Source organism: Magallana gigas, chromosome 1, assembly GCF_963853765.1.
Source record: "Magallana gigas chromosome 1, xbMagGiga1.1, whole genome shotgun sequence".
In the NCBI taxonomy this organism is placed as follows: domain Eukaryota; kingdom Metazoa; phylum Mollusca; class Bivalvia; order Ostreida; family Ostreidae; genus Magallana; species Magallana gigas.
The window spans coordinates 5,336,789-5,362,936 of NC_088853.1; the positions used below are offsets into that span (position 1 = coordinate 5,336,789).

The 26,148-nt window shown below is 35.7% G+C and overlaps 2 protein-coding genes across 9 annotated transcripts in view; one reads left to right on the top strand and one right to left on the bottom strand.

Annotated features, from left to right (window-relative positions):
* LOC105319445 (dynein axonemal heavy chain 6) overlaps positions 1-6,681 on the top strand; it is a 67,201-nt gene extending 60,520 nt beyond the window's left edge. For all 4 annotated transcript variants that reach the window (XM_034465424.2, XM_066081400.1, XM_066081409.1 and 1 more), the window contains 12 exons: positions 390-560; positions 831-1,021; positions 1,249-1,583; positions 1,954-2,054; positions 2,229-2,333; positions 2,633-2,747; positions 3,179-3,300; positions 3,621-3,878; positions 4,240-4,486; positions 4,773-4,936; positions 5,398-5,620; positions 5,904-6,681. In XM_034465424.2, the coding sequence (XP_034321315.2) occupies positions 390-560; positions 831-1,021; positions 1,249-1,583; positions 1,954-2,054; positions 2,229-2,333; positions 2,633-2,747; positions 3,179-3,300; positions 3,621-3,878; positions 4,240-4,486; positions 4,773-4,936; positions 5,398-5,620; positions 5,904-6,007 (2,136 nt within the window). In that variant the 3' untranslated portion in view covers positions 6,008-6,681. The remainder of the gene's footprint in view (positions 1-389; positions 561-830; positions 1,022-1,248; positions 1,584-1,953; positions 2,055-2,228; positions 2,334-2,632; positions 2,748-3,178; positions 3,301-3,620; positions 3,879-4,239; positions 4,487-4,772; positions 4,937-5,397; positions 5,621-5,903) is intronic.
* A 4,440-nt stretch (positions 6,682-11,121) lies between these two features.
* Positions 11,122-25,486, bottom strand: LOC109620248 (chromatin target of PRMT1 protein). Of its 5 annotated transcripts, none has more exons than XM_034465478.2 (8): positions 25,370-25,486; positions 24,947-25,027; positions 24,023-24,179; positions 23,219-23,408; positions 15,877-15,955; positions 15,403-15,441; positions 15,264-15,296; positions 11,122-12,121 (listed from the first exon to the last, which is right to left on the bottom strand). In XM_034465478.2, exons 2-8 carry the CDS (start codon positions 25,003-25,005, stop codon positions 11,902-11,904), a joined length of 777 nt encoding a protein of 258 aa, XP_034321369.2. In that variant the 5' UTR covers positions 25,006-25,027; positions 25,370-25,486; the 3' UTR covers positions 11,122-11,901. The 5 variants fall into 5 exon arrangements, with proteins under 5 accessions (XP_034321369.2, XP_034321368.2, XP_065937519.1 ...); XM_034465477.2 differs by having other exon boundaries at positions 11,122-12,124; XM_066081447.1 differs by having other exon boundaries at positions 11,122-12,124; positions 25,376-25,480.
* Between the last annotated feature and the right edge of the window lie 662 nt (positions 25,487-26,148).

A 26,148-nucleotide genomic window follows, 5' to 3' on the forward strand; every position in this document is an offset into this window, starting at 1 on the left:
TAATATTAATTCAATAGATGAAAGACTCTGGTCTCTAGAGATCAAGCTGGAAACCTTTAAGGTTTTTTGGGAAGGGGGGGGGGGGGTCCTGTTGTCATAGGCTTGTTTATAATGGATACCTTGTTAAACTAAAACCAAACCTGTTTATAATGAATAACCATTGTTAAACTAAAACCAAACCTGTTTATAATGAATAACTTAATAAAGATTATGTTTCTTCTCTTCAATCTGCATTCCTTCAATAAAATGGCCCTATCTTAGTAGCAGATCTTGTTTCTTGTTTCTATAACTCCCCTGTTGTTTTTAGATACAATCAAACATAAAGGCTTTAATATGAGAATTAAGTTTTTATAGATCTTGTCTCTATGATTTGTTGACTCTGTTTTTAGGTACGAGCAAACCCGGAGAGTTACAAGACATACGAGGGCGTCCCGCCGGAGCCGCAGGGCGTCCCTGGGGCGATGGAGGACATGGAGTCTGACAAAACGAAGGGTCACTGGGACAAACGCCTGACCAGCTTCCAGAAACTCATGTTCATCAAGGTCTTCAAGACAGAGAAGGTACGCATCATTCAGTACCATTTTATTTTACAGTCTCTTCATGAAGTCAATTTTGTGCTTTCATCCTCATTTCTTGAGTGTAAATTTTTTGGATTTCGATTTTCAGCAGATCCAAAAGTTTAAGAAATTCATGTATAGAGGCATTATCAATAAATCTACAAATCCTTGAAACTAGATCATTAGGTCTATAACAGTAATAATCTGACTAGGAAAACTGAACCATCTCTCAATGCATCCGAGTCATTAAACTTATGATTTGTGATATTTTAGACCGTCTTTGCGGTGAGCGAGTTTGTGCGCGAGAACCTGGGTCAGAAGTTTGTAGAGAGCCCCCCAGTCGGCCTTCAGACCCTGTACGACGACATGAACAGGATTACCCCCCTTGTGTTTGTCCTGAGCACCGGCTCAGACCCCATGGGAGCCTTCCTTAGGTTCGCCCGCGACAAGGGATACACAGACAAGTAAGTAAAGTAATCAGGACGTATCTTACAATTGTTACTTCTTTGAGGTGAAAATAGTGGTTCATCTACACTCAAAGAATAATATTTACTGAGCCTAGAGGTTTTGAGATTCAGTGGAAAATCAAATTTAGCTCATCACATGGAATTACAAGTGTATACAATGATACATCAGGTAATACAAGAGATGGACCAATATTCGTCATAATATTTTGACTTGGACCTTGTAGAGTACAGTCCATCTCCCTGGGTCAAGGTCAGGGCCCGGTAGCTGAGAAGCTGATCCTGGCCGCGGTCAAGACCGGAGACTGGGTGTTCCTACAGAACTGCCACCTGGCGGCGTCCTGGATGTTGGCCATGGAGAACATGGTCAAGGATATGTCGGAGAAACCGGACGAGATCCACGAGGACTTCCGACTCTTCCTCAGCTCCATGCCCGCCAAACACTTCCCGGTCAGTGTCCTCCAAAACAGTGTCAAAGTCACCAATGAACCGCCCAAGGGCATCCGCGCCAACATGAGGAGGGCCTTTGCCGAGATCACTCCCCAGTTCTTTGAGGAGCACGGTAGGTTATGTTGGGCAGACTGATCAGATGCTTTAAACCAGAGTATATATCTTGAACACATGTAAACCATTTTGTCAAACAAAGGTTATTCTAGAGGATTGATATTTGTAAGGCCAGCGAACCCTTTCATAAGGGGAGAACTATTTTAAGAGTAACATATGATGAACATAAGTTGCAATTTTACTTGTGTAGACAGCGATAGTTAATTACTTTAAAATCTAGTATACATGTATATGATAATTTGAAGCATACCAATTCTAGTAAATTTTAAACTTGTTTTATTCAAATTAAGCAGTGTGAACATGTTTCGTACAATTCAATTGTATTGTTAATAGTCTGTAGTTGCTCAATGACCAGTTTCATGTTACAGTGCTGGCCTCACAGTGGAAGAGGATGATCTTCGGCATCTGCTTCTTCCACGCTGTCATCCTAGAGAGGAAGAAGTTTGGACCACTCGGCTGGAACATCAGGGTCAGTGTCTCTCTCCTCTGTCTCTATTTCTCTCTCTCTCTTTCTCTCTCTCTCTAAGACACAGAAAATAGCTTACATATGGTACAAGTAGTCTTATTTTTTACTTCTAAGTTTTTTAGGTTTTTTTTATCTGGTTATTTATTTTATTTCTACATTGACCTGTTTGTTTTACAGTACGAGTTCAGTGACAGTGACCGTGAGTGTGCTCAGCTCAACTGTCAGATGTTCTGTGCGGACGGAGTGATTCCCTGGGACGCTCTCATCTACATCACCGGCATGGTCAGTAGCCCTCTCTAGAATCTAAATAAATTTACCTACAGGTGCTGTAAAAGTGGTTATTTATGTGTTGGGGAAATTTATGCTAGTTATGCAGTAAGCTTAAAACTGTGTTAAATACCCCAGCATGTACGGTAAAACAATCAAAAGTTTGTGTGGTTATTCATTTTCTTTGACTGTAGAAAATGTGTACTTTACCATCAGCATAAAAACCACTTTTACAATATTAAAACAAAATAGTTGGGCCACGAACTACATGTTAGTGCTGCACTAGTCTGACTTGCCTCCCTTTATATGTACAGATTACGTACGGGGGTCGTGTAACGGACGCCATTGATCAGAGATGTCTGGAGACCATCCTCAAGACGTTCTTCTACCCCAACACACTGGAGCCAAACTACAAGTATTCTCCCTCAGGTATGCTGAACAATTTTAAAATGTTTGTAACATTATTTCTAATGGGCTGAAATTATTTCTTATTGCATATTAAAAAATGTTGTGTACTAAACTTTTTTATACTGCAAGGCTTTATCTAACTTATGTCACACGCCCACCATTACTTATTCAACTTCTGTGTAAACTTCTATGACAAGTTTTATGTATGATCTTGCTGTGACATAGACAACAGTTTTCAACCTGATTTTTGTAATATTTTACCTGACTTAGTGTAATATTTTACCTGACTTAGTGTAATATTTTACCTGACTTAGTGTGATATTTTACCTGACTTAGTGTGATATTTTACCTGACTTAGTGTAATATTTTACCTGACTTAGTGTAATATTTTACCTGACTTAGTGTAATATATAACCTGACACAGAATGATATTTGTGTTTTGTTGTGTACAGGGATCTACTACGCCCCTGACTACCCGACTCTACAGGAGTACAGAGATTACATAGAGACCCTCCCCATCGTCGACGAACCCGAGATATTCGGCATGCACGAAAACGCCAACATCGCTTTCCAGGTAACTTATCACAACAGTTTACTTGTTAAAAAAAACAAAACAAAAACAAAGAACAGTACATGTGTACTTATCATTGTATGAAGATAAATCTTACATATTATTCAATGTTTTAATGGAAAGAATTGAAACCCTATCACATTAAAGAGGTGATAGATATAATAGTTAACAGATATTTTAGATATAGAGATTTTGGAGCCCAGTGTTATTTGCCATTGTGTGCAGTAGGCTATGGCTTTTTAGAACTATTTTAAAGTGTTTAATTTCTAATGCCAGGAATTATCATAAAAGAAACGAAATTCAAACGATGTTGTTATTAACAGGCGGAGGAGACTGGTCACCTGATCAGCACCATCTTGGATGTCCAGCCTCGTCAGGCCAGTGGGGGAACAGGCAAATCCAACGACGACATCGTGTACGAGCTGGCAGAGAGCATTCTGGGTAAACTAATGGACAAACTCGACATCGAGCAGGCCAATCAGGAGATGTTTGAGCCCGACTCAAAGGGCCGACTCAACTCGCTCACCACCGTGCTCACTCAGGAGGTGGACAGGTTCAACAAACTGCTCAAGGTCATCAAGGTGAGAGTGGGGTCAAGGACATTTCTCATGTTGACCTTGTTATTATGTTTTCATGTTGGTATAGCTCTTATTCTAAATTAAGCATGAAGAGATTTAGAATTTGTTCATCAAATTTATCTGGAAACATTTGAAAAAAAAGTCTTTGGCACAATAATGCTTGATTTGAACAAATGATAATTAATTATGCCAAACTACGGCCAAAAAGTTCATCTTGAGTATTACTGGCAATTTATTTTTACCCATTGCTTTATCTGGCAAAAGATTTTAAATATGATGGATTCTAATCATATCAGATCATAAACGTCAGCCACCTTTCTACAATGTATGCCCTTGAACTAACCATGAGCAATCTCCTTCCCAGAATTCCCTGTACCAGCTACAGAAGGCCATCAAGGGTTTCGTGGTGATGAGTGAGGAGTTGGAGCTGGTTTACACCGCCTTCCTCAACAGCCAGGTCCCCAGTCTGTGGGCGGCCGCCGCCTACCCCTCCCTCAAACCCCTGGGGAGCTGGGTCAATGACCTGATTTATCGCTGCTCCTTCATTGATAACTGGGTCAGACATGGTCAGCCTCGCTCCTACTGGATGTCCGGATTTTTCTTCCCACAAGGTCAGTATTACTCGAAGAGTGACAGCTTGTTAATGACAGATCTTTTTGGAGATTGATATTTAATAGAAAAGTTTTGAAACTCATTGGACCCAATTCTGAAGGCTTGTTGGGATGTAACTTTTTGTACACGTATTCATTTAAATGTATATTTAATCTCTATTCACTTTGCTTCAAAATTCTTTTGGGATGAAAAGTATATAACTTGTGGGTGAAGATTAATCCCTCTATATTATTCTATTAAATATTGTGTTTTAGGATGTTTTTGTTGTTACATCTTTCTGTGTAGGTTTCCTGACTGGCACGCTACAGAACTACGCCAGGAAGTATAACCTGCCGATTGATCACCTGACCTTCCACTTCCACCCACTCCCTCATTTCCGTGAGCAGAAGGAGGTCACTGCACAGATGGCCGAACTCAAGTTTGGGGAGGAGATTGAGCTTGATAAAGGGGTAGGTGGAAAATAGGTCAAACGGTCACCTACAAAGACTGATAGGATAATGTGTTGGTGCTAATTTTTTATGTACAAAAAAGTTTCTCTGAGAAGAAGATATAAAGATTTATTGTTGCTGATGATCAGTTATTTTTACAGAGAAGGGGTCATTTAGTTTTATTTACATGAATATTAGTTTTTGCCTAGCTCTTGCTCGGTTAAAGTGAAAAAAACTCACCAGGAGCCTATCAATCAACTTATATATCGCCAAATGAACTAATAAATCAAAGAGAAATAATTTGAGACATTAGAATTCCCCAGTCTTAAATTCACCCGCTGACAACGAGGGCGAAAATAAAACGGAGGCAAAATTTTCCCTGTATACACTAATCAACTAGTGAGCCCCTAAATCCACCAAATTGAATCCTCTTACCAACAATTTCCCAATCAACTTATTTACCACCTCTCGCTGTCTTTCAGCTGCCGAACCCCGAGGATGGAGTGTTGGTCCACGGGATGTTCATGGACGGGTGCCGCTGGGACGAGAAAGAGATGGTTGTCACAGACTCCATTAAGGGCGTGATGAACTCCGCCCTCTGTATGTTCCACATGGAGCCCAAGATGGACTTTGTCCCCGATCCTGCTGACTATATCGCACCGCTGTACAAGACGTCAGCCAGGGCCGGTGTTCTCTCCACAACTGGTGAGTCGGGGGACAGGGTAAAAGAAAGGAGAGAGAGGGATACGATATCTATAACAATGAATTCGAAGTTGTTTTGGGGAGGGGGGTCTTAAAATTTTTTTTGGGATGTCGGGTTGGGAACAGTTAGGTTTTTAAAATGTGTCTTTATTATCCACAATTTACTATAGGGGTAGGACTCTTTAGTTAATAACTTACCTTCATACCTAGGAGCATTTATTTCTAGTGTGTCGTCTATTTTTAAATCATTTTCTTTTACCAAAAAATCATGACTTGTGTTTTTTAGGTCACTCCACCAACTTTGTTGTGTTTGTACATCTGCCGTCCAAACAGCCGCAGGATTACTGGATCTCTAAAGGTGCTGCCCTCTTGTGTCAGCTCAGTGAATAAAGGGCAGACAACTCTTAACACTACTCTATTGTGATGGAAGTTGATTTGTGAACACAGCATTTTTGTGTATATTTATGTTATGAACTTTAAAAGTTATGATTCCGCTAATATTCCGTCCCCTGACCTTAATAATATTATTATTATTTATGTTTGTTACAAAAACTGTGATAATATGGAGGTATTCGAGTGCATTTCCAGTTTGATTTTTTTTTGGTGTATTAAACATGTATTTACAATGGATTTATTTTTGTATGTATATTATTTTTTACCTTTTTTTTGTTGACATTAAATGTTATTATTTCTTCTCCTAAGTGCAAATTGTACGTTAATGGCCTTCTTCAGAACTGTATCTATTTTCACTGAAGACATATAGTTTATAATGTAATGAGAGACCTCTTTATCGGATTCCAAGTCTAAGTGTGCCTTTGTTACAACTTTTTTGTTGGTTAGATATATCTTTTTATTAGTTATAACAATTCAGTACAATGTACAATCATTGTGGGAACGGACCCCATTTTGCCTTTGCTGTGAATTTCACTTATAATCTTCAAGCAGGATATATTGTACACTGAAATTCATCAAGCATTCCTAAAGATTGTGATAATTTGGTTGTGAAGTTTGCCTATTGTCATGTTGTAAAATTATTTGACCAATAAATGTTTCATTATAAAGTACTGCTTGTCAATCTTGTTTGACAGTGATGGGAGATCGGGCAGAGGTCGAAATCATCATATTTATTGATGGATCTACATTCCAGGATAGCATGGCTATCCTTTCTCCCTAAAGCTATATGTCCTCTCAAATGTTTACATGTAGTATTTCTTGTATAATAATGACAGAGATATTTTTCATACTCTGCTTTCATCAATATTTGTTGATTATCCATGCTACTATATTAAAATACCGATAATACTAGACTCGAATTTTTGGGCTTTACTACCGAGAAATCGGAAGAGTACTGTCTTTTGTTTTATATATTTTTAACAATTTTGGTACTTGGAGATTACCAATTTTATTTTGATTTTTCTCAATTAGTCTTCGCTAATTAATAATCAACAAAAATTTTTTTAAAAAATCTGGAAATCGTCTGAATTTTTCTGATTTTACAATCTTGCACATGCGCATTACATTCCCGCTAAATCACGGGATGGTTTTTTAATTTATGTTTTCACAATATCACATTTGCAAGGATAAACTCAAAAACGTATGATAAAAATACGTGTAGATTTTCATTAAAAATTTGCTATATATATTCGTTCATGAAAGAAAATATGGGAGATAACTCTAAATCCGGCACGTCTTTTAACCCCAAGGATACCCCAAGGAACCCCAAAGATAAACATTATTTTTATCATACCAGTATGTATTGGGGTATCACAAGTGTTCCTTGGGTTGCCCAGATGTTTTTATGATATTCCATTGATTAATTGGTTATTAATTAGTAATATGTTTTACAGTACAACCATTGGGGTGGTTATTAAATTCTATCAATTGGGTACCTTGCAATTGGGGTTCCTACAGGTATCCTTGGGGTACCAATAGTTGACCTTTGGACTCCAATGAGTATCCTGGGGTATCAATATAGTTATCAATTTTTATAATTGGGGTATCCTTGGGGTATCAGGAGTGACCCTTTGATTTTTAATGAGACAGGCCTTGGTCATCAAATTTACTTTCCATCATTGAGGTATCTATGGGGTTCTCAAGGGTATCCTTGGGGTTCTCATTGGTATACTTGGGATTCATTTGGGTTCTTTGGGGTACTTATCACTTTAAATAGATATGTATAACAGTAATATATTTACAAATTAATGTATCTGATGATATTTTTTTTTATTTAATTGTTTCAATGAAAAACCAACAAAATGACAATAATCCCACCCTTTGCAGTAAATGGAAATACCGGTAGCCAAGCAATGCTCTTCTGTTGATAAAACTTTGAATATCTTTCTAATAAGAGTCTTAACAGATGCAGTTAGTTGTTTCAAATTTTCCTCACTTTCTGCTATGGTACAATGGAACTCCATATCAGAAAATTGATCCCATAGGACTTTATATATGATTTTCTTTGACAGGCTTGTTAAATTTAATAAACTCCCAAAACATTACCATACTATGTAAAAATATGTAAGAAAGAAAATTTAATATTACAAACAATTTTAAAATTGCGGAAACACTACAATCATATCAGTAATTTTAAATTTAATTTAAATTAAATTCCCTATAGGGTCACTTCATCAATTTACTTGACTAATAAATTTAAACAACTTCTAAAAATAGTTTAGCTCCATGTCCAAAGTACTCGTATATTGATCTGTTTCCATGCTATTTATCATTTATTCTATTGTGAAACGTTTTGAATTATGTTCTAAAAATATATGTACCATAATTGTTGAGCCAATAAAATATTCACTCACAAAAAAAAAAAAAAAAAAAAAAAAAAAAAAAAAAAAAAAAAAAAAAAAAACTTCTAAAAATAGTTCACTTCTTTATTTTAAAAATGAAATTTATTTCCTTTTAAATTAGCCCCAAAGCCACTGCCCATTTTACAGATTATCAATTTTCCATACACACATGCTCCATCTAAACCATGGCTCAGATAATGGCCCCCTTGGGACAAATGAATTCGGCCAGCTCCTAAGAATTTATCATTGACAAACAAAAATTCTGCATTGTCAGTTGATAGAATACTTATAAAAGACAAATTTAGTTAACGCATAAAGACAAAAAACCTCCATTTGAATGTATTTATATAAATATATTTTAGGGTGTTTTAATGCTATAAATTAATTAAAAAAATCTGTAAGGATTACCTCCCTTACTTTTCAACATCAGTGAACAATATATAGAATAAGGAAAATGAAAACTGTCATAAAATCATTAAATCTTGTCTGATCCTAAAAAAATTACAGGTGCACATCTTCAGATGGTGATCAACATATGTACACATTTTCAGACTGTTCCATGCAGTAGTAAAAAATTCTATAGGGTGGACAAAGTTGCATCTACAGAGAGACGGACAGACGGATGGACAGGGTGAAACCAATATACCCCCCTAAACTTCATTTGTGGGGGTATAGGGGTATAATGAGACTCCTGTGGTATCACTAGTTACTAATTTCTATTATTGGGGTTACTTGGGGTTCTAATGAGTATACTTGGGGTTCCTTGGGGTATCCTTGGGGTACTACGAGGTGACCCTTAGATTCAAATGAGACCCCTTGGGTATAAATAGTTATTAATTTCTATCACTGGGGTACCTTGGGGTGAGCCTTTGATTCGAATGAGACCCCTGGGGTATCACTGGTTAATAACTTTATCATTTGGGTTCCATGGGGTTCTTACGAGTATCCTTGGGGTTCCTTGGGGTACCCTTGAGGTACTAAGAGGTGACCCTTGAAGTCCAATAAGACCCTTTGGGTATTAAAATTTATTAATTTTTGTCATTGGGGTTCCTTGGGGTATCCTTGAGGTTCCTTGGGGTTTCCTTGGGGTTCCTTGGGGTTAAAAGACGAACCCCTCTAAATCAGTGTTTTTAATATGAAAAATTCTGAGAGTTCTGAATGTCAACATAGTGTGCAAATTTGATATATCTTTCGTAAATGCCCGACATAATATGCAATGACAACCTGTGCACGCACGGGTCAAAGTCTAGTTAATTTTAATGAATCTTGTTGCCGATATGATCCACAAAACTATAAGTTCATTGAAGTGCAATTTATAATAACAATGTAATTAAAGGATCATTGGCTATGAATATTCACATCCTTTACTCCATGATTTTCACCCAAACTACGAAAGTCGATGCCCTCAAATATTAACGAAACCTCAATCCACAATATCCTTGCACACACATTGCAAGTAAACTGGGATTAACATGTATCTGAAAATCTTCACTGAAAAGAATTCAATTTTATGATACCCCTGTACAGAAACATGTTCAACAGAGCGAGTGCTCGCCAAAATTCCATATACCAACACAAATTTTGGAGAGTGCTCACTTTGTTGAACATGTGCAGAGAATAATAAAATTATCAATTCAAGTAAAATATTAGTGCTTTAGATTCATTGACTATCCCCATTCAAGAGAGCAAATTGAATTGTTATAGAACGGACTCAACTAGTATTATTAAAATGCAAAGAATACGCAATATTATACAAATATTGACTGGGGTTGAGGGCAACATTGATTATATTAGCCCCCGAGGGACGAAATATTGCCCGACGCGAAGCGGAGGGCAATATTTTCGTCCCAAGGGGGCTAATATAATCAATGTTGCCCGAAAACACAGTCAACATTTGTTTTGTTATATGAAGAAACAAACCAAAATTAAAAGAGAATAATTGAAAACAGATCGCCGTAATTTTCTCGGCTCAACAAATAATTCACGATTTCAATTCTGTGCAAAGTTCATTTCCAAAATATCCTCAGCATCAAACGGTCACTGGTGATATTTCGCCGACCGAAAGAATTAATATACAGATGCTCTACCTGATTTTACTTCACAGTAATTCGCAAATCCTTATATCCGTTATGATGGCAAACCGTTGCATTGCGCGTCCGTTGTTTATTTGCCTTGACTGACTGTCTATTATGACGTCACCTTGTTTTGGAGTCGCGAAGAGTTATTTACGTCATCGTTTACGAATCAACTAATCAGAGGCGTTTATTTGAAATAGAGGGAATGTTCTCTAGATATTATTCCTATTTCCTAGCCGGTCAATATCAAAAAAATATTGACTGGTCAATATTTTTCGGACGAGCTAATATTACAATTATTGACTATTCGTCTATATAGAGTTATATAGTGAGAATATACTACTGAATATAACAATTTAAATTATTACATTTAGCATGTTTAGCCGTGTTTTTTTATTAAGCGTTTTTGAGAGAATTCTAAATGTTGTGCATATATTCAAAAGGGTAGATTCAGAAATGAGCTTTATCAAATCTACATGAACTTATTGAGAAACGAATTTCCACAAAATATTTTAAACTTTAAGTACATGTATAATAATCCTGTATTCAAAATATCAATTATTTTTTTAATAGGGGTCTTATAAAAATATTGCTTGAATTAAAAGTATCAAAGAGTAAACAAACAAGACAAGCATTGATTGTAAGTATATTTTATATACTCTAACAACATGAAAAACAAAATAAACATGTGCTACAAAACTTCTACAAAACACAACAGTCTACAGATAAGTGTAATTATATAAGTACAGTATGTAGTACTAATGGTTAACAGAGGATAACATACAGGGAATTCTATGAATGTTCTACTGTGATAATCCACAACAGTGAAGCATGGTGTTACATAATGGGTGGATCACCCCACATAAAACACAGGAGAAATCTCTGTTTACGATCTCTGATATTCTTTAGATCTACGAAACAATAAAACAATCAGTCCAATCTTGCACTCCAGTCATGTAATGTTGCCATATAAAATGAATGCTTGTACATGGACTACCACTTGGCTCAATTATTCAGTAACTCCTTTTTTTATGAACTTCATGTACAATCTATTCACTCTAATATTCCCCTCTGTAAAACTGAGAGAAAACTCACTATCAATATCACCACACTATATAACTCCATCACAAGTCACCAAAAAATATCTCCTAGAAAAAAAAAATTCCAGACAAAAAAAAAATAGATTTGGTACGGAAGTCATTAAATTGGTTAATAATGCATATTGCACGTTCAGTTCACGATTTCAATGATGATTGTTAATGCTCCTCAAGTTTTTCATGTTCAATTCTACATGTTTATGTTCACTTGGTGTCCATATTCGGTTCAAGGTGTTTCTTCTCAAGTGATCAGGTATTCATGATAAGTTAAAGGTGTTCAAGTTCATTTGATGGTGTTCATGTTCAGCTCTATGTGTTCAGCTTTGTGACTCGGCCATGTAGGCGTCGAGTTCAGCGTCAAGGTGACTCCGTACGGTGGTGCTGCTCTTTGACATGTACATGTCTAGCTGGTTGTCCAACTCCTCCGCGGTCATGCCAACCTTTGACCCTCCGCGACCTCTGCCCCCACGACCACGACCCCCACGACCTCTCTGGAACCGGTTACCTCCCCTGTTACCACGACCCCCTCTCCCGCCTCTACTGAAAAAAGTCACACAATTAGAACCATAGGCACAAAGTGGCCAAGCATAAAATTTATTACAGCTAGCAACAATTTGATTTGGTATGTTCATCCATTAATTAATCAGACATCAATTTAAAACAAGAGGCCAATTGGCCTTAACGGTCACCTGAGAAGCATACATCCCATACACAAACTTGTCACAGAGCCTCATATATGCATCTAATTAATTTGGTTTCATACTGGAGTAGAAGAATTATAAATTTGTAATGACGACCACATTTCAAAAAGAACTGTGAAACCTATAATTTTAGTGAAAAACTAAGATCTAGTCTACAAAATAATGAATTCAGTTTTCCTTTCAGGTGTGTGGGAGTAAAGAAGATAATTTTTTAACGTTACATGCATTAACATCTATACATCCATTTTGGCCCTGTCCTAGAGTCAAAACCCATCCTTGAGGGGACATGAAAATTAAAATTTCAGTAGAGGACTTCCTGGTAAGCATAATTATTAGTCAGTTTTTTAAATACAGATGTGTGAGAATAGAGAAGAAAATTATATGCATTAACACTATATTGCCATATTGCGCCCCCCCCCCCCCCCTTCATGTCCTGAACCCCTAACCAAGGGGCCATGAATTTCACAATTTAGGTAAAGGAGATTGTGGATATCATAACCATGTATTCAGTTTTTTGCCCACATGTGTGGGAGTAGAGAAGAAGATTTTTTAAGATTCAAAACAGTTTTACTATATGGCCATATTGGCCCCACCCTAGAGCCTGAACACCTAACAAAGGGGTCATGAATTTCACAGTTTTAGTAGAGGCCCTCATGGACATCATAACCATGTATTCAGTTTTTTGCTCACATGTGTGGGAGTAGAGAAGAAGATTTTTTAAGATTTAAAACAGTTTTACTATATGGCCATATTGGCCCCACCCTAGAGCCTGAACACCTAACAAAGGGGTCATGAATTTCACAATTTTAGTAGAAGCCCTCATGGACATCATAACGGTTACCATGTATTCAGTTTTTTGCTCACATGTGTGGGAGTAGAGAAGAAGATTTTTAAGATTTAAAACAGTTTTACTATATAGCCATATTGCCCCCCCCCCCCCCCCCCCCGAGCCTGAACACCTAACAAAGGGGTCATGAATTTTACAATTTCGGTAGAGGGCCTCATGGACATCATAATCATGCATTTAGTTTTTAACAAATATATATGGAAGTAGAGAAGAAGATTTTCTAAGATTTAATACATTTTTACAATTTGGCCACATTGGCCCCACCCTAGAGCCTGAACCCCTGACCCAGGTGCCATGAATTTCACAATTTTTATAGAGGGCCTCATGGACATCATAATCATGCATTTAGTTTTTAACAAATATATATGGGAGTAGAGAAGAAGATTTTCTAAGATTTAATACATTTTTACTATTTGGCCACATTGGCCCTACCCTGGAGCCTGAACCCCTGACCCAGGGGTCATGAATTTCATAATTTTGATAGAGGGCCTCATGGACATCATAATAATGCATTTAGTTTTTAACAAATATATATGGGAGAAGAGAAGAAGATTTTATAAGATTTAATACATTTTTACTATTTGGCCATATTGGCCCCACCCTAGATCCTGAACCCATGACCCAGGGGTCATAATTTTCACAATTTAGGTAGAGGGCTTCATGGACATCATAATCATGCATTTAGTTTTTTAAAAATATATATGGTAGTAAAGAAGAAGATTTTCTAAGATTTCATACAGCTTTACTATATGACCAAATTCGCCCCATCCTAGAGCCAGAACCCCTGACCCTGGGGCCATAAATTTCACAATTTTGGTAGAGGGCTTCATGGACATCATAACCATGCAACTGGTTTTTTCCTCACATGTGTGGGAGTAGAGCAGAAGATTTTTGAAAATTTGGCTTTTTTTGCATATTTGGCCCCGCCCGTGGCACCCCAAGGATGGTAGAGCCATGAATTTCACAATTTAGATTCTTCTTACCATAGAGATGCTTCACACCAAAAATGATAATGATTGGCCTGGTAGTTTTCAAGAAGAAGTTAAAAATGTAAAATTGTTAACGCACGACGCACAGACGCACGACGACGGACGAAGACCAATTGCAATAGGTCACCTGAGTGACTCAGGTGACCTAAAAAAAACCAACATGCCAATCACAAAGTTTGATTAATTGCATTCATAATCAGAAGGCTTATCATCTATACTGGGTCCTAAAATTAGCAAGGAATGCAAGTCAAAAAGAAACTGGTTTCAGACTTGTTAGACCAAAGTCCATCTTGTAAATAATAAACAGAAGTAGTTATTGTGAGGATCCAACACAATAGAAACGAACGATAAACAAACTGTAGGTAGGACTCCATAGAAAGCAACAAGGTTGTACTGTGCTCCAAAGCAACACAAGGTTGCACTGTGTCCTAAAGCAACATTACATTGAATTTCTTTTTTGTTCTTTTTTTATTATTATTTAAAGCATATCAAAAATATACTCTGCATTAATTTAAAAGAGATTCTATTATGCAAAGCAGCTAAAGTTATTGAAATATTTTTTTCGTCAAAAAAAAAAAACAACAAACTTTCCCAATTTTTAAATTAGTTGTTGTGATATTTCAAATATAAGCTTTAAAAGAAGGAACCAAATAAATTTGACCACAAAACACAGAAGCACCACTAGGTGTACATGTATGCAAGGGTGTGGAGGATGAGACATGCGTGACCTCCAGTGACTCACTTGTACTCGGAATACCCCCCTCTCCCTCGACCACCATTTCTACAATATCATCCATCCGTGTAAACATAATTATTATGTAAGAATGAATTATACTCAATACCACCACTACATAACACAAATGGTACTGAATATTCATGAGACTTACTACAAAAATCAGCATGCTATTCATGTAACTTTTCAAATTTAAATATTAGGCTCAGAAAGCAGGCAAAGCTTATTTGTCCTATTCTAGATAAATACACAACTCTGTACCATAACTTTAAAATCGATTATTATTTTAGCTTTGATTTTAAATTCATTCCAATACCCTTATCAAGTTTGTTTGTCTCATCTAGAAATTTGAAATATTCATGCTACAAGGCCAATGGTCACACCCAAAGCAGCAGTGCATCAAACTCACAAGTTGTCATGGAAACCCCCTCGTCCACGACCCCTACAAAATTCAAGGTCATTCCTTGCATGCTTCACTGATTACAAACAGTAGAACAGAAATAACACAGATAGTCTGCTGGAGAAAGTGAAAGTAGACTAGGACTTACCCTCGGTCTCCGAAGCTTCCCCTCCCTCGGCCCCGGCCTCTGTAAAACAAATCACACTCCACTTAATGGGAATCAATTCGACAAGAAAATTCTGGAGTCAAAAGTCTGTACAATCGTCTATAAAATCTAAATTAACATAATGAATCAAATTGACACCTTTGGAAAGTGAGAATAACCTGTCCTACGTTAAAATACTGATTTAATGACATCTTTTATATTAAAGGTTTAAATTCATCAAACTTTCTTTGTTGGGAGAGACTGTAAGATTGCCACAACCACTGAGTTTTTACACCTACAAATATTTTTTTTTTAAGTGACAAATATAAACATCTACTTGCTCATATTCATTGTTGACAAAAGTTAAACAAAATCATGAAGATGTTGACAAAGGTTTATCAAGACATTACATTCCTAGACTTTGACAAGACTGATTACACATGATATTGGATACCAATAATCTACAGGTGGAGTTACCTGAATCCTCCTCCGCGTGGACTGCTGCCAAACCCCCCTCCTTGTTTGATTGGCTGTCCAAATCCTCCACGACCTCGCCCTGAAATATACCAGTCTCTAATCAATGATTACATCCACACCTGACACTCAAAATATATCTTTAACGAGGCCGAGTACAGAACGAGAACGCACGCTTTCACGCAGCGTTTCATTTGTATTGTGACGTCATCTTTTTGCTTTGTTGACGCCATGGCGTGATAGTTTCAACTGCAGATATTCAGCGAAATTTGTTGGAAATAGCTCGTTTGTTGTGTAAAATTGATATTATTTTGTGGAATAAACATAAATGTCTCGAAGTAAAAGCTATATTTGGGCTCGGGACGAAAACGTGAAGCAAGCCTAATCCTCTGTCACGTTTTCTTAACCCGCCTAAATATCGCTTAATTCATTTATTTCAAGACATTTACAATGTATTTTATATTAATTACCCTAAATATGTGAAGTTAAATATTTATTTATTACTTAAATATGTCGTAATGTTTAAATAACACAATAAAGATCACCATTTCCGTCTTTGTCAAATAAAAAATAGCCATTATCTGACAAATTTGGAAATTGGGCGTACAAAAAATAACTTTGATAAGACCCCTGGAACAAACCAGAAGGTAAAAGGTTTTTTTTATTTGACAATTTGATGCCTTTTAGCAATAACTTTAATATGTAGAACAATAGAAGAAATCCCTAGGGCAGAAGTTTAAAAAATGTGCAAATTTGGTACATTTCAAGCAAAATCCCATAGGGTCCTATGTTAAAAATTAACTAACTTTGAGATGACCCCTTAAACAAACGGTGTGGTAAATGTCTTATTTTATTATCTTAAAATAATAATTATATTACTAGAAATTCTTGTAAAAAATTTCATTCAAAAATCTAGGGCAGAAAAAATTAGACCCGGCCTCGTTAAGGTAACATGACATGAATTGTTTTCCCTTTTTTTGATGATTCCTTTAACATTAGAAAATAATCGAATATTTAATTCTTTTCACAGCTCTATATATTCTTGAACTAAAATACTGACTGTAAAAGAGTTTAAAGGGAAAGGTCAGGCAAAAGTAAAGAAGAGTTGAAATATTAATATTTAGGCCTATAAAAAAACATTGTGTGTTTAGGGTAACACTGATGAAAAAATTAGTTAGGTAGGTAGGGATTTTTAAAAAAATTTTATCATAATTTTTTTCTGCATGAATCCTAAGAATGTTTGAGTCATATTTAAAAATGGGTTTTTAATAGAAATCAAAGGCCTGAAGGGCCACAATGGCGTCGAGTTAAAGTTAATTTGAAGAGTAAAAACCTAAATAATTTTTTAAACAAGTGAAAAGCTGTCAATGAGACAGCTAACTGGGTTTTCTTTTTATATGTGAACTGTATCCATAATCCATGTCAACCCATATCCAGTGAAATAAAGTACCTCATATGCAATATTTTGCTAAAAAAAGACTAAGTTCAAAAGCTGGTATTTTTTTCATAAATAATCAGAAATAAAAATCCTAAAAATATTCACACCTCTGATACATGTACAATTAATCTGCAAAAGAACAACTTTTTATCTATAAAACTGTAGGAATAGTTATCCGTACAATGAGGTAACCCTATATGCAATATTTTGCTAAAAATTGACTAACTTCAAAAGCTGGTATTTTTTTCACAAATTATCAGTAATCAAAATCCTAGCAATATGCACACCTCTGATATATGTATAATTGATCTGCAAAAGAACAACTTCTTATCTTGAAAACTGTAAGAGGAATTATCCGTACAATGAGGGTACGCTATATCATATGCAATATTTTGCCAAAAAATGACTTAATTTTTTTTTCATAAATTATCAGTAACCAAAATACAAGCAATTTTTTTTCATAAATTATCAGTAACCAAACTCCTAGCAATAAGCACACCTCTGATATATGTATAACTGATCTGCAAAAGAAATATTTCCTATCTTGAGAACTGTAGGAGGAGTTATCCTATACAATGAGGGTACCCTATATGCAATATTTTGCCAAAAATGACTAAGTTCAAAAGCTGGTATTTTTTTCATAAATTATCGAAAATCAAAATCCTAACAATATGCATACCTCTGATATATGTGTAATTGATCTGCAAAAGAACAACTTCCTGTTTTGAAAACTGTAGGAGGGCTTATCCGTACAATGAGGGTACCCTATATGCAATATTTTGCCAAAAAATGACAAAGTTCAAAAGCTGGTATTTTTTTCATAAATTATCGAAAATCAAAATCCTAGCAATATGCATACCTCTGATATATGTATAACTGATCTGCAAAAGAACAACTTTCTATTTTGAAAACTGTAGGAGGACTTATCCGTACAATGAGGGTACCCTATATGCAATATTTTGCCAAAAAATGACCAAGTTCAAAAGCTGGTATTATTTTCATAAATTATCGAAAATCAAAATCCTAGCAATATGCATACCTCTGATATATGTTTAATTGATCTGCAAAAGAACAACTTCCTATTTTGAAAACTGTAGGAGGCCTTATCCATACAATGATGGTACCCTATATGCAATATTTTGCCAAAAAATGACCAAGTTCAAAAGCTGGTATTTTGTTTTCCATAAATTATCAAAAAAAAGTTTTTTCAAAAAAAATAGAAAATGTTATTTATCACATTACTAATAAAATTACAATTCATTACAAATTTGCTCACCTAATTCTTAAAAAGTTTTGAATTTCAATTGAAAATTTAAGTTTATAGTAATATCTTAGGAGTTAAATTTTTTTTAGATTTTTTTTCTCTATTTATATGGAAATAAATATTTAAATTATTATTGTGTTTAATTCTATATATTGTATACTGCTGATAACCACTCTGTCTCTTATTATCAATTTCATCTAAAATTCACAAGGATCCAAATGACACGGGCCGAAAAGATCGGGGGTAGATAAAAGAAAGCACCCATTCACGTTGTTTACAAAGTGAAAGTAGTTCACTAGTTGGTTTATGTAGATGTACTTATCGCTCGATTAGGAAGTTTTGTTTCTACAAGATCAAACATTTGTGCATTGTCAATTTTCGATATGGATACAAAATCATCTATTTTGCAGGCTAGTACATTTCATAACCAAATTGAGTATGTAAGCCCAGCTATCGCATGTGTCTCGGTGCTAGTGTATTCATCCGCTGAAACCGAGACATATTGTTTTCAATAAAATGTGAACATTTTTAAAGACGGCAACCATTTCGAATCTGCAAACTTGTTTTGTTGACGTACAGTTCTGCTCGAAATTGAAGTATGTCATCTATTTTTCTTGAAACACATACGAAAACTTTGCACTCATTTGAGTTGTTTGGCTCCTAAAAATGTAACTTCCGGACGTACGATCCCTAGATGGCTTTCGAGCTTCGCTCGACGCCATAATAATATAAAATATAATATAAAAATCACAATCGGATAAAAACAGACATCTAAAAATGGTAGGATTGGGGCATTTTTGTAGGTTAGGTCGGGTTACCCTAAACACACAACTTTTTTTTTAGGCCTTACCATAAAAATAATGTCAACCACTAAATTCTTCTCAACATGATCATAATTCAGCAACAATCACTGATTGAATATCAAAGTTTGTCAAAGTCATTTTGATGCTCTCTACTGTTTAGAGTTAAATATGTTGTGGTTTTTCATCGGGTTTTATCGCAGCATCCCGATAACCTCCAAATGTTCTGTGATGTCAGCATACCCCATTCATAGTTCTTATCAGTTCACATGTGTGGTCAGTGTCTTAAGGGAAGTTACACATCCTTGTTGTTTCTTAAACATCATAAATTGAATAATAGTAATGGAAAGAACATCTGGATTAAGAATTAGAAGATCAAATTGGTCATGGTCAGTTATACAACCTACCTATCCCATATTTTCTATTGTATAATCGCAGTGTTTGCAACACATGCATTCCTCGGCAGTGGGCATGACCTCAAACTGTCTACATTCCTCTACTGTTAGAATAATTGGACTTAATGATTTATTATCGACAGGGAGATTTTCAACTTCTTCAGTATATTCAGGTTTAAATGCATAAGGTACTCTCCCAAATATATTTTCTTGCGCCATTCTTGCAGAGTTATGTTATACAATAAGTGGGTCAGTATACCGAAGTGGTATGCTGACGTCACAGAGATGCTATCATGGCAGCCTCCATGCAGGAGATTTAACACTGACCAGATAATTAAACCAAGTTTTATGGCTTAAGATAAGATCATCAGGGCTCGACATTAACGCTTGTCCGCTTGTCCGGTACCAGTTAAAAAAATATACGGACAAGTGATTATTGCTGGCCACTTGTCCGACTGGACATTTTTATGTAAAGAAGTCTCCAACATTTTAAAAAGTAAAGAAAGTTTTGTGATAAGTTTATCCGTAGTCCCGTTATAAGTTTATCGATTAGTTATTTTGAATTTTGATCCCAACATCAAATTGCAATGCAATTGAGTTACACTTGATCGGGATTGAAGTTCACTAATTACAAACAACTTTCATTAAACTGTAAAGGTGTGGATCTTAATTCTTACACAGTACCAAACACACATGTTATCAAAAAGAAAGGAAGAAAAGGTAGCAAAGATAAAGGATTATGGAAAGAAATGTAATTTATTTAAGGTTTCATTCATCATTGATAGACTATGATGACCTTCCATGCTTAGTTTAAAAAACAGCTGAGAAATCAATATAAGAGTTACATGTATTTTAAAACCTGATGCTAAATTTAAAATGTCTTGTAATTTGCCATGACAAAGCTACAGCTGACAAATCATGTTTAATGTTATATGGAACCAATACATTTAGGAAAGACACTAAGTTTCCAAAAGCCAGGTTATTAATTATAGCAAGAATAGTCAATAAATGACTATTTTAGTAATACAGAACTGTAGTTTTCAAGTTGACAATAGTTGATCTTTAATACTGAAAATTTTTTTGGACAAGTGAAGTTGAAGTTCGGACAAGTAAATATCTTGGTCACTTGTCCAAATGGACAAGTAGGGAAAAAAGTTAATGTAGAGCCCTGATCATGAGATAAAGTATATGTTGGATGTTTTAAACAAACTTTTGTTTATCTATTTCACTAGAGATGTGTTGTACCTGACCTTTCCCTTTAAGACAAACCCAACATCCATGTGAAATAAAAAGGAAATGAACCAATGTGCAAAACAGGTCAACATAAACTAGAAAGGTTAGGTTAAATTATTTCTTTAAACATTCTGTTCTACAAAGTTACAGGACACTTATTCTAGGGATATAACATATTCCATGTTTACAACAGTAACACACCTGCTCTTAGGCTGATATACAGCCACCTCAACTAGTCTGCTAAAAACCATGACCTTACTAGTTAAAAATCCATGATCTTACTACATAAACCCAAAACCCATGATGACCTTACTAACTTAGGAATCCATATACCGTATTTTTCCGACGATTAGTCGGTATTTTTTTCCTCTGAAGCAGAGCACCCGACTTATCGTATTGTTCGACTTGTCGTAGGCTCGTAGTCAGAAATTTTTTAAAAATAGCATTAAAAATCTTGGTTTTAATCATCTTGAGTTGGCTGTGTGATTGAAAATTACGTTGTTGAATTCACTGGTCATCTTTAATAATTATCATTTTCACTCATCTGTCAACACTTAAGGTCAGACGACACGTTCCTCGAGAATCTTTTTTGTATCTCCTCGTAATAAAGAGTTCCAATAAAAAATATTAATTTTATAATTGCTTTAAAAATGATCAAAATTTACTTGAATTTGGGTATATGTCTAGATAGTCGAGTGGTTATATTCGTGGCCGCTCACTGCCAGAAGCGTGTAGACTCTAGAGGTCGTGAGTTCAAAACCCCGTCCCGGCGGAGTTATTGTTAGTGCATATCGCTGTGCTGTAGATGTATTTATTTTTATATCAGCAATTCAAGTGTATTTTCAAGAAGATTATATAGGAAATTGCATACTCTAGTATTTTGCAGAAATGCCTGGTAAGGTACCCTAATTTTTTGCAAGAAAACTTGTCAAAGTAGTAGTAAACCATTAACAAATTCCTGGAAAAAGTTATCTAAAATTGAGGAACGTGTCGTCTGACCTTAAATACATAATAATAACAACAGTTATTAAAAAATGCTACATTGTCTTTAATCTATTAAAAGTTTTACCGTTCCGTTTTTATAAACACATCGTCACATGGTTCTATGTATCACTAGTAGGAAGATAACATTGCGCAGTAAAATTGAAACCAAGTTTGAATGGAAGAAAATATTGCAGTAGGTCCGGGGGATGTTTTTTTTTTTTAATTTAATTATTTTATTTGTAAAGAGTTGTTAGTGGAAAGTATAAATCAGAAATATTTAATGGTCAAATTCAATCTTTAAATACGTAATCGGCAATTATCAATACTACTGTTTATACAATAGGCTGACACCGGTTGTGTTAATAATCTTGCCCCAAGGCTGAGATCTTTACGGCAATTTCACTCCCTGTGTATATAAAGAGTACCGTTATAAGAGTGATTATAGTTCATTGATTAATTATTGTCCAATTCTTTGATTATTGTTAGATAATTTTTTTAGGAAACGTATGTATGTCGTATATCGTCATTATCAAGTCGTACAAATGATCGATCTATTTCTAACAGTGTCTATGTAAAACAATAGCGTGTAACTGCATTACTGGATACAAAGTAAACAAGTTTCATCAAATCATAGTAATTGCTAAGCTTTCTGCACTTGAGATCCCCCTTTGAAGTCCGACACGAGACAGGTGCATGCCTACGACACCGGAAATTGTTAAACAAACATTGACCACGCGCCGAGTCAACGGGTGGCTGGTTACGTAATGGCGAATACACTGGCGATAGTCAGAGTGGATACTTATTTTAATGCTTGGGAATAAAATATTTCTGACAAAGTAAGTTTAGTTTTGCATAACATGCGATATCGGGAATTGTTTAAAATGCAAGCGACTTTGTAGAAGTTGCCGGTATTTGAAAATTTGATGCATAAGTATAAAGAGTAATTGTTTAAATGTTAATCATTAATAATAATTGGTAGCAATATCGGTGACATCATGGCATCATACACTGATAAATGTTACTGCAGTTTTATAGGCGATTTTGAAGTGATAAGATCGACGTATGGTCTGAGATCGACGTATCATAGGATTTTGTTAAAATTTTGGCTAAAAATAGGCAATTCGACGAGTCGTCCGCATCGACGAGTCGTCGGGAAAATACGGTAACATAAACTGTGTTTACAACAGAAACAAACATTTCTAGCTCATTTGACCCCCAAATTACCACCTACCTCTAGAGGTCATGCCGTCTCCCCCTCCCCGGGCCATGGATCCTCCTCTGGGTGCCCCTCCTCCTCGCTGACCTCTCACTCCGCCTCTCAGTCCTCGGTTGAATCCTCTGCCCCCTCCTCGCCCCCTCACTGCGTTCATATTTAGACGAGCCTTCACATTCGTGTGTCCCAGTCGCTGCTTCAGACTCGCCTGTATTTAATACACAAGTACAATTACCAACTGTAGCCTGGATTTACTATACATATGAAGATTATAAAACTGTGAGAATAGAAAATATTTGAACATCAAATATATGCAAATATTGTTTCTGGTTGAATCCATGCAATGCCTGATTTATCCACATACAAGATCAATTTTTGGATATTGAAGCCTTATGAAGTTTGCCATTACAGTGATTTTTTTTTCTTAGAAGGGGCCTATGGCTTTTGAATTCAGAAAAAACATCAATGGTTTGGTCAACTGGGAAAAACTAGCATTACTGTTTAAATCAGATAACTATACAATAAATTAATTGATTTGTTCCAATTCCATATTTTTCTTATTGTATTCAATTTCTTTTGATTTTTCAGTGCCTTTCTTGTTTTCACTTTAAAATCATAAAACATTCTGTTTTGTTAGAAGAGTGGGCTAAACAAAAACTTAATGTGGAAAGCACAGGTCAATTTGAGAAAAAATCTGTGATATTAGCAAATGGAAAGGGTCAAACTTCAGACCAAAACAAGATTAGAAAAATCACTGCATGAATGACACTTTCTGCCAAACAAAATACACATAATAATAAAACTCAAATCCCTATCTCTCACCTTTTTAATCTTCAGTGCGGCCTGCACTGTGGGTCTGTTAGCCATCTGCTGAGCGAGTCTGCGATTGGCCGAGGATGCCTGCTGCGCGGCGGCCATCTTGGCCCTGATGGCCTGGGGGGAGGTGGGTGAGCTTGGGGTCTTGACGATGTTGGTGAATCTTCAGACAAGGAGACAGAATTAGTCTTACTAGGGTGTAAACCCGTCACTGCAAGACTCCACCTACTTTTTCTCCACACACTTTTTTTGTTAAGGTGGCTCATGACGGCAAGGCACATTTAAACATTGTCATGTGGTCTGTTTAAAACCTTTCATTTACCGATCATCTCTCTGAATTACTTTTCACTTTTTTTTGCTGTGTTTTTGTACCCATCACTGCAAGACTTCCAGCATGAACTGGACATTTGCCTTACTAGGGCACAGCAGTGCATTAGATGTTATTGCACTTTCTTGCTTTACAATTTTTTCTGCATTGCGAATCATATTTAACCATCATGACTTGTGCCTTACTAGAGCCACCATTGTGCAACAATCTCGCAACATTACTCCATGCACTTTTGCAATTACTTACTCAAACTGCTCATGTCTCAATAACTTCATTTCCTACTCTCATTTCACCATGCATTTAATTCAAAAGCTAAAATTACATTAACCATAATTTGAAATATTGTATTCAATTCCCTTAAAAAAATTACTTCTATCTAAACTTTTCTCATCTATACTTCATAAAATATAAATCATTTGCATATATCAACATGCTTGTTGCACACAAGTTGCATTTGTGCTGGAGCAAGAAGATTCTGGTGGTTTTTATGGAACATCCCCTCTTTCAGCACACTATTTCTTGAGATGATGGATCCCCCTTGCTAGGGCCTCTTGAAGGCGTTGACAGTTCCCATTCTATCCCAGGGGTCTACCCCTCCTCACCTGTCATTTAGGGACATCTTGGTCGTGCTCTTCAGCACTATCTTTGCTGGAACCGCCATCTTTCCTGCACTGCTTTATCTCCTAAATGAAACGAAAATGAAAATACAATTTCCCCAGAATTTGTACATACCGAAACCAGAGACATATATTAGTTACTTCTCTGCTGAAACTGTTTCACTCAAGAGGCAATTCGTGTGAAAAAAATGTTGAAAGATATACAAATTAACTGAATTACGTGATGTTTATTTCACATTACAATCAATAAACCACTGATTCTGACTTTCAGCTTTACTAAGATAATTGGTGGCGGATTGAGAGACCTACTGATCTATATCAACCACTTAGAAAGGTCCCAATTTAGTTCATATCACTAAAATATATTCCTTTAGGCCTGTACTGTGGAAGTATATGTCTTATCCTTACCCTTACAGACTCCAAATTAATCCGATGGGTGTTTCAATATTGTGATTTTAAGAGATTCTTTGGCTTTGCCTTTGAATTGTGTACAAACGTCAGATAACCGGAAGTGCTTTTTGTGGAATCAAGTTAAGTCGTACCCAACCCGACTCGCACCCAAACCAACTCGTACCCAAATATTTGAGTACGACTTCACTAATCAACTCGTACCCACGGGAAAAATATATTTATACTATAGGAAAATAAAATATATAGTTTTCATTCATATGTTATGTTTTTTATTTATGTTTTATTTAACTTTAAATTAACTTTGCCTGTTGCCTAATCCATTTGATTACTCAAAAAATATGTTTTAATTATAAAACAATATCTAATATAGTGATTTACTTACCGTTTTCTTGCAGGAAACACACCTCTTTCGAACCATGTTGATCTACCAAAAGTGACGAAAATGTATGTTTCCTCTTAATTATGAGCAGCATGTTTATTTTGTGCTGACAAACTCATTGGTTGATCGGTTGAATGGAATCACATAAAGCAATTAATTTTGATTTTAATTGATGATAGTTAACCTGCTCATAACCATTCATGATCCGTCCGCATTCAAGTACAGAACTATAGTATACCAGATTTTTATAACAAATTCTTTTAAATTTGTTATACAATTCGCATATTAATGTTATCGATAATATACAAAACATAACAACATACAAATAAAAGCCATTCATTTTATTTTCCTAGTATAAATATATTTTTTCCCCGTGGGTACGAGTTGACTAGTGAAG

Coding starts and splice junctions, on each gene's coding strand:
- LOC109620248 (XM_034465477.2), bottom strand. CDS start 25,005: ATGGCGGTTCCAGCAAAGATAGTGCTGAAGAGCACGACCAAGATGTCC. Junction 24,180..24,946: donor AAGATGTCCCTAAATGACAG/GTGAGGAGGGGT, acceptor CCTTGTCTGAAG/ATTCACCAACATCGTCAAGA. Junction 15,956..23,218: donor AGACGGCATGACCTCTAGAG/GTAGGTGGTAAT, acceptor GGTATATTTCAG/GGCGAGGTCGTGGAGGATTT.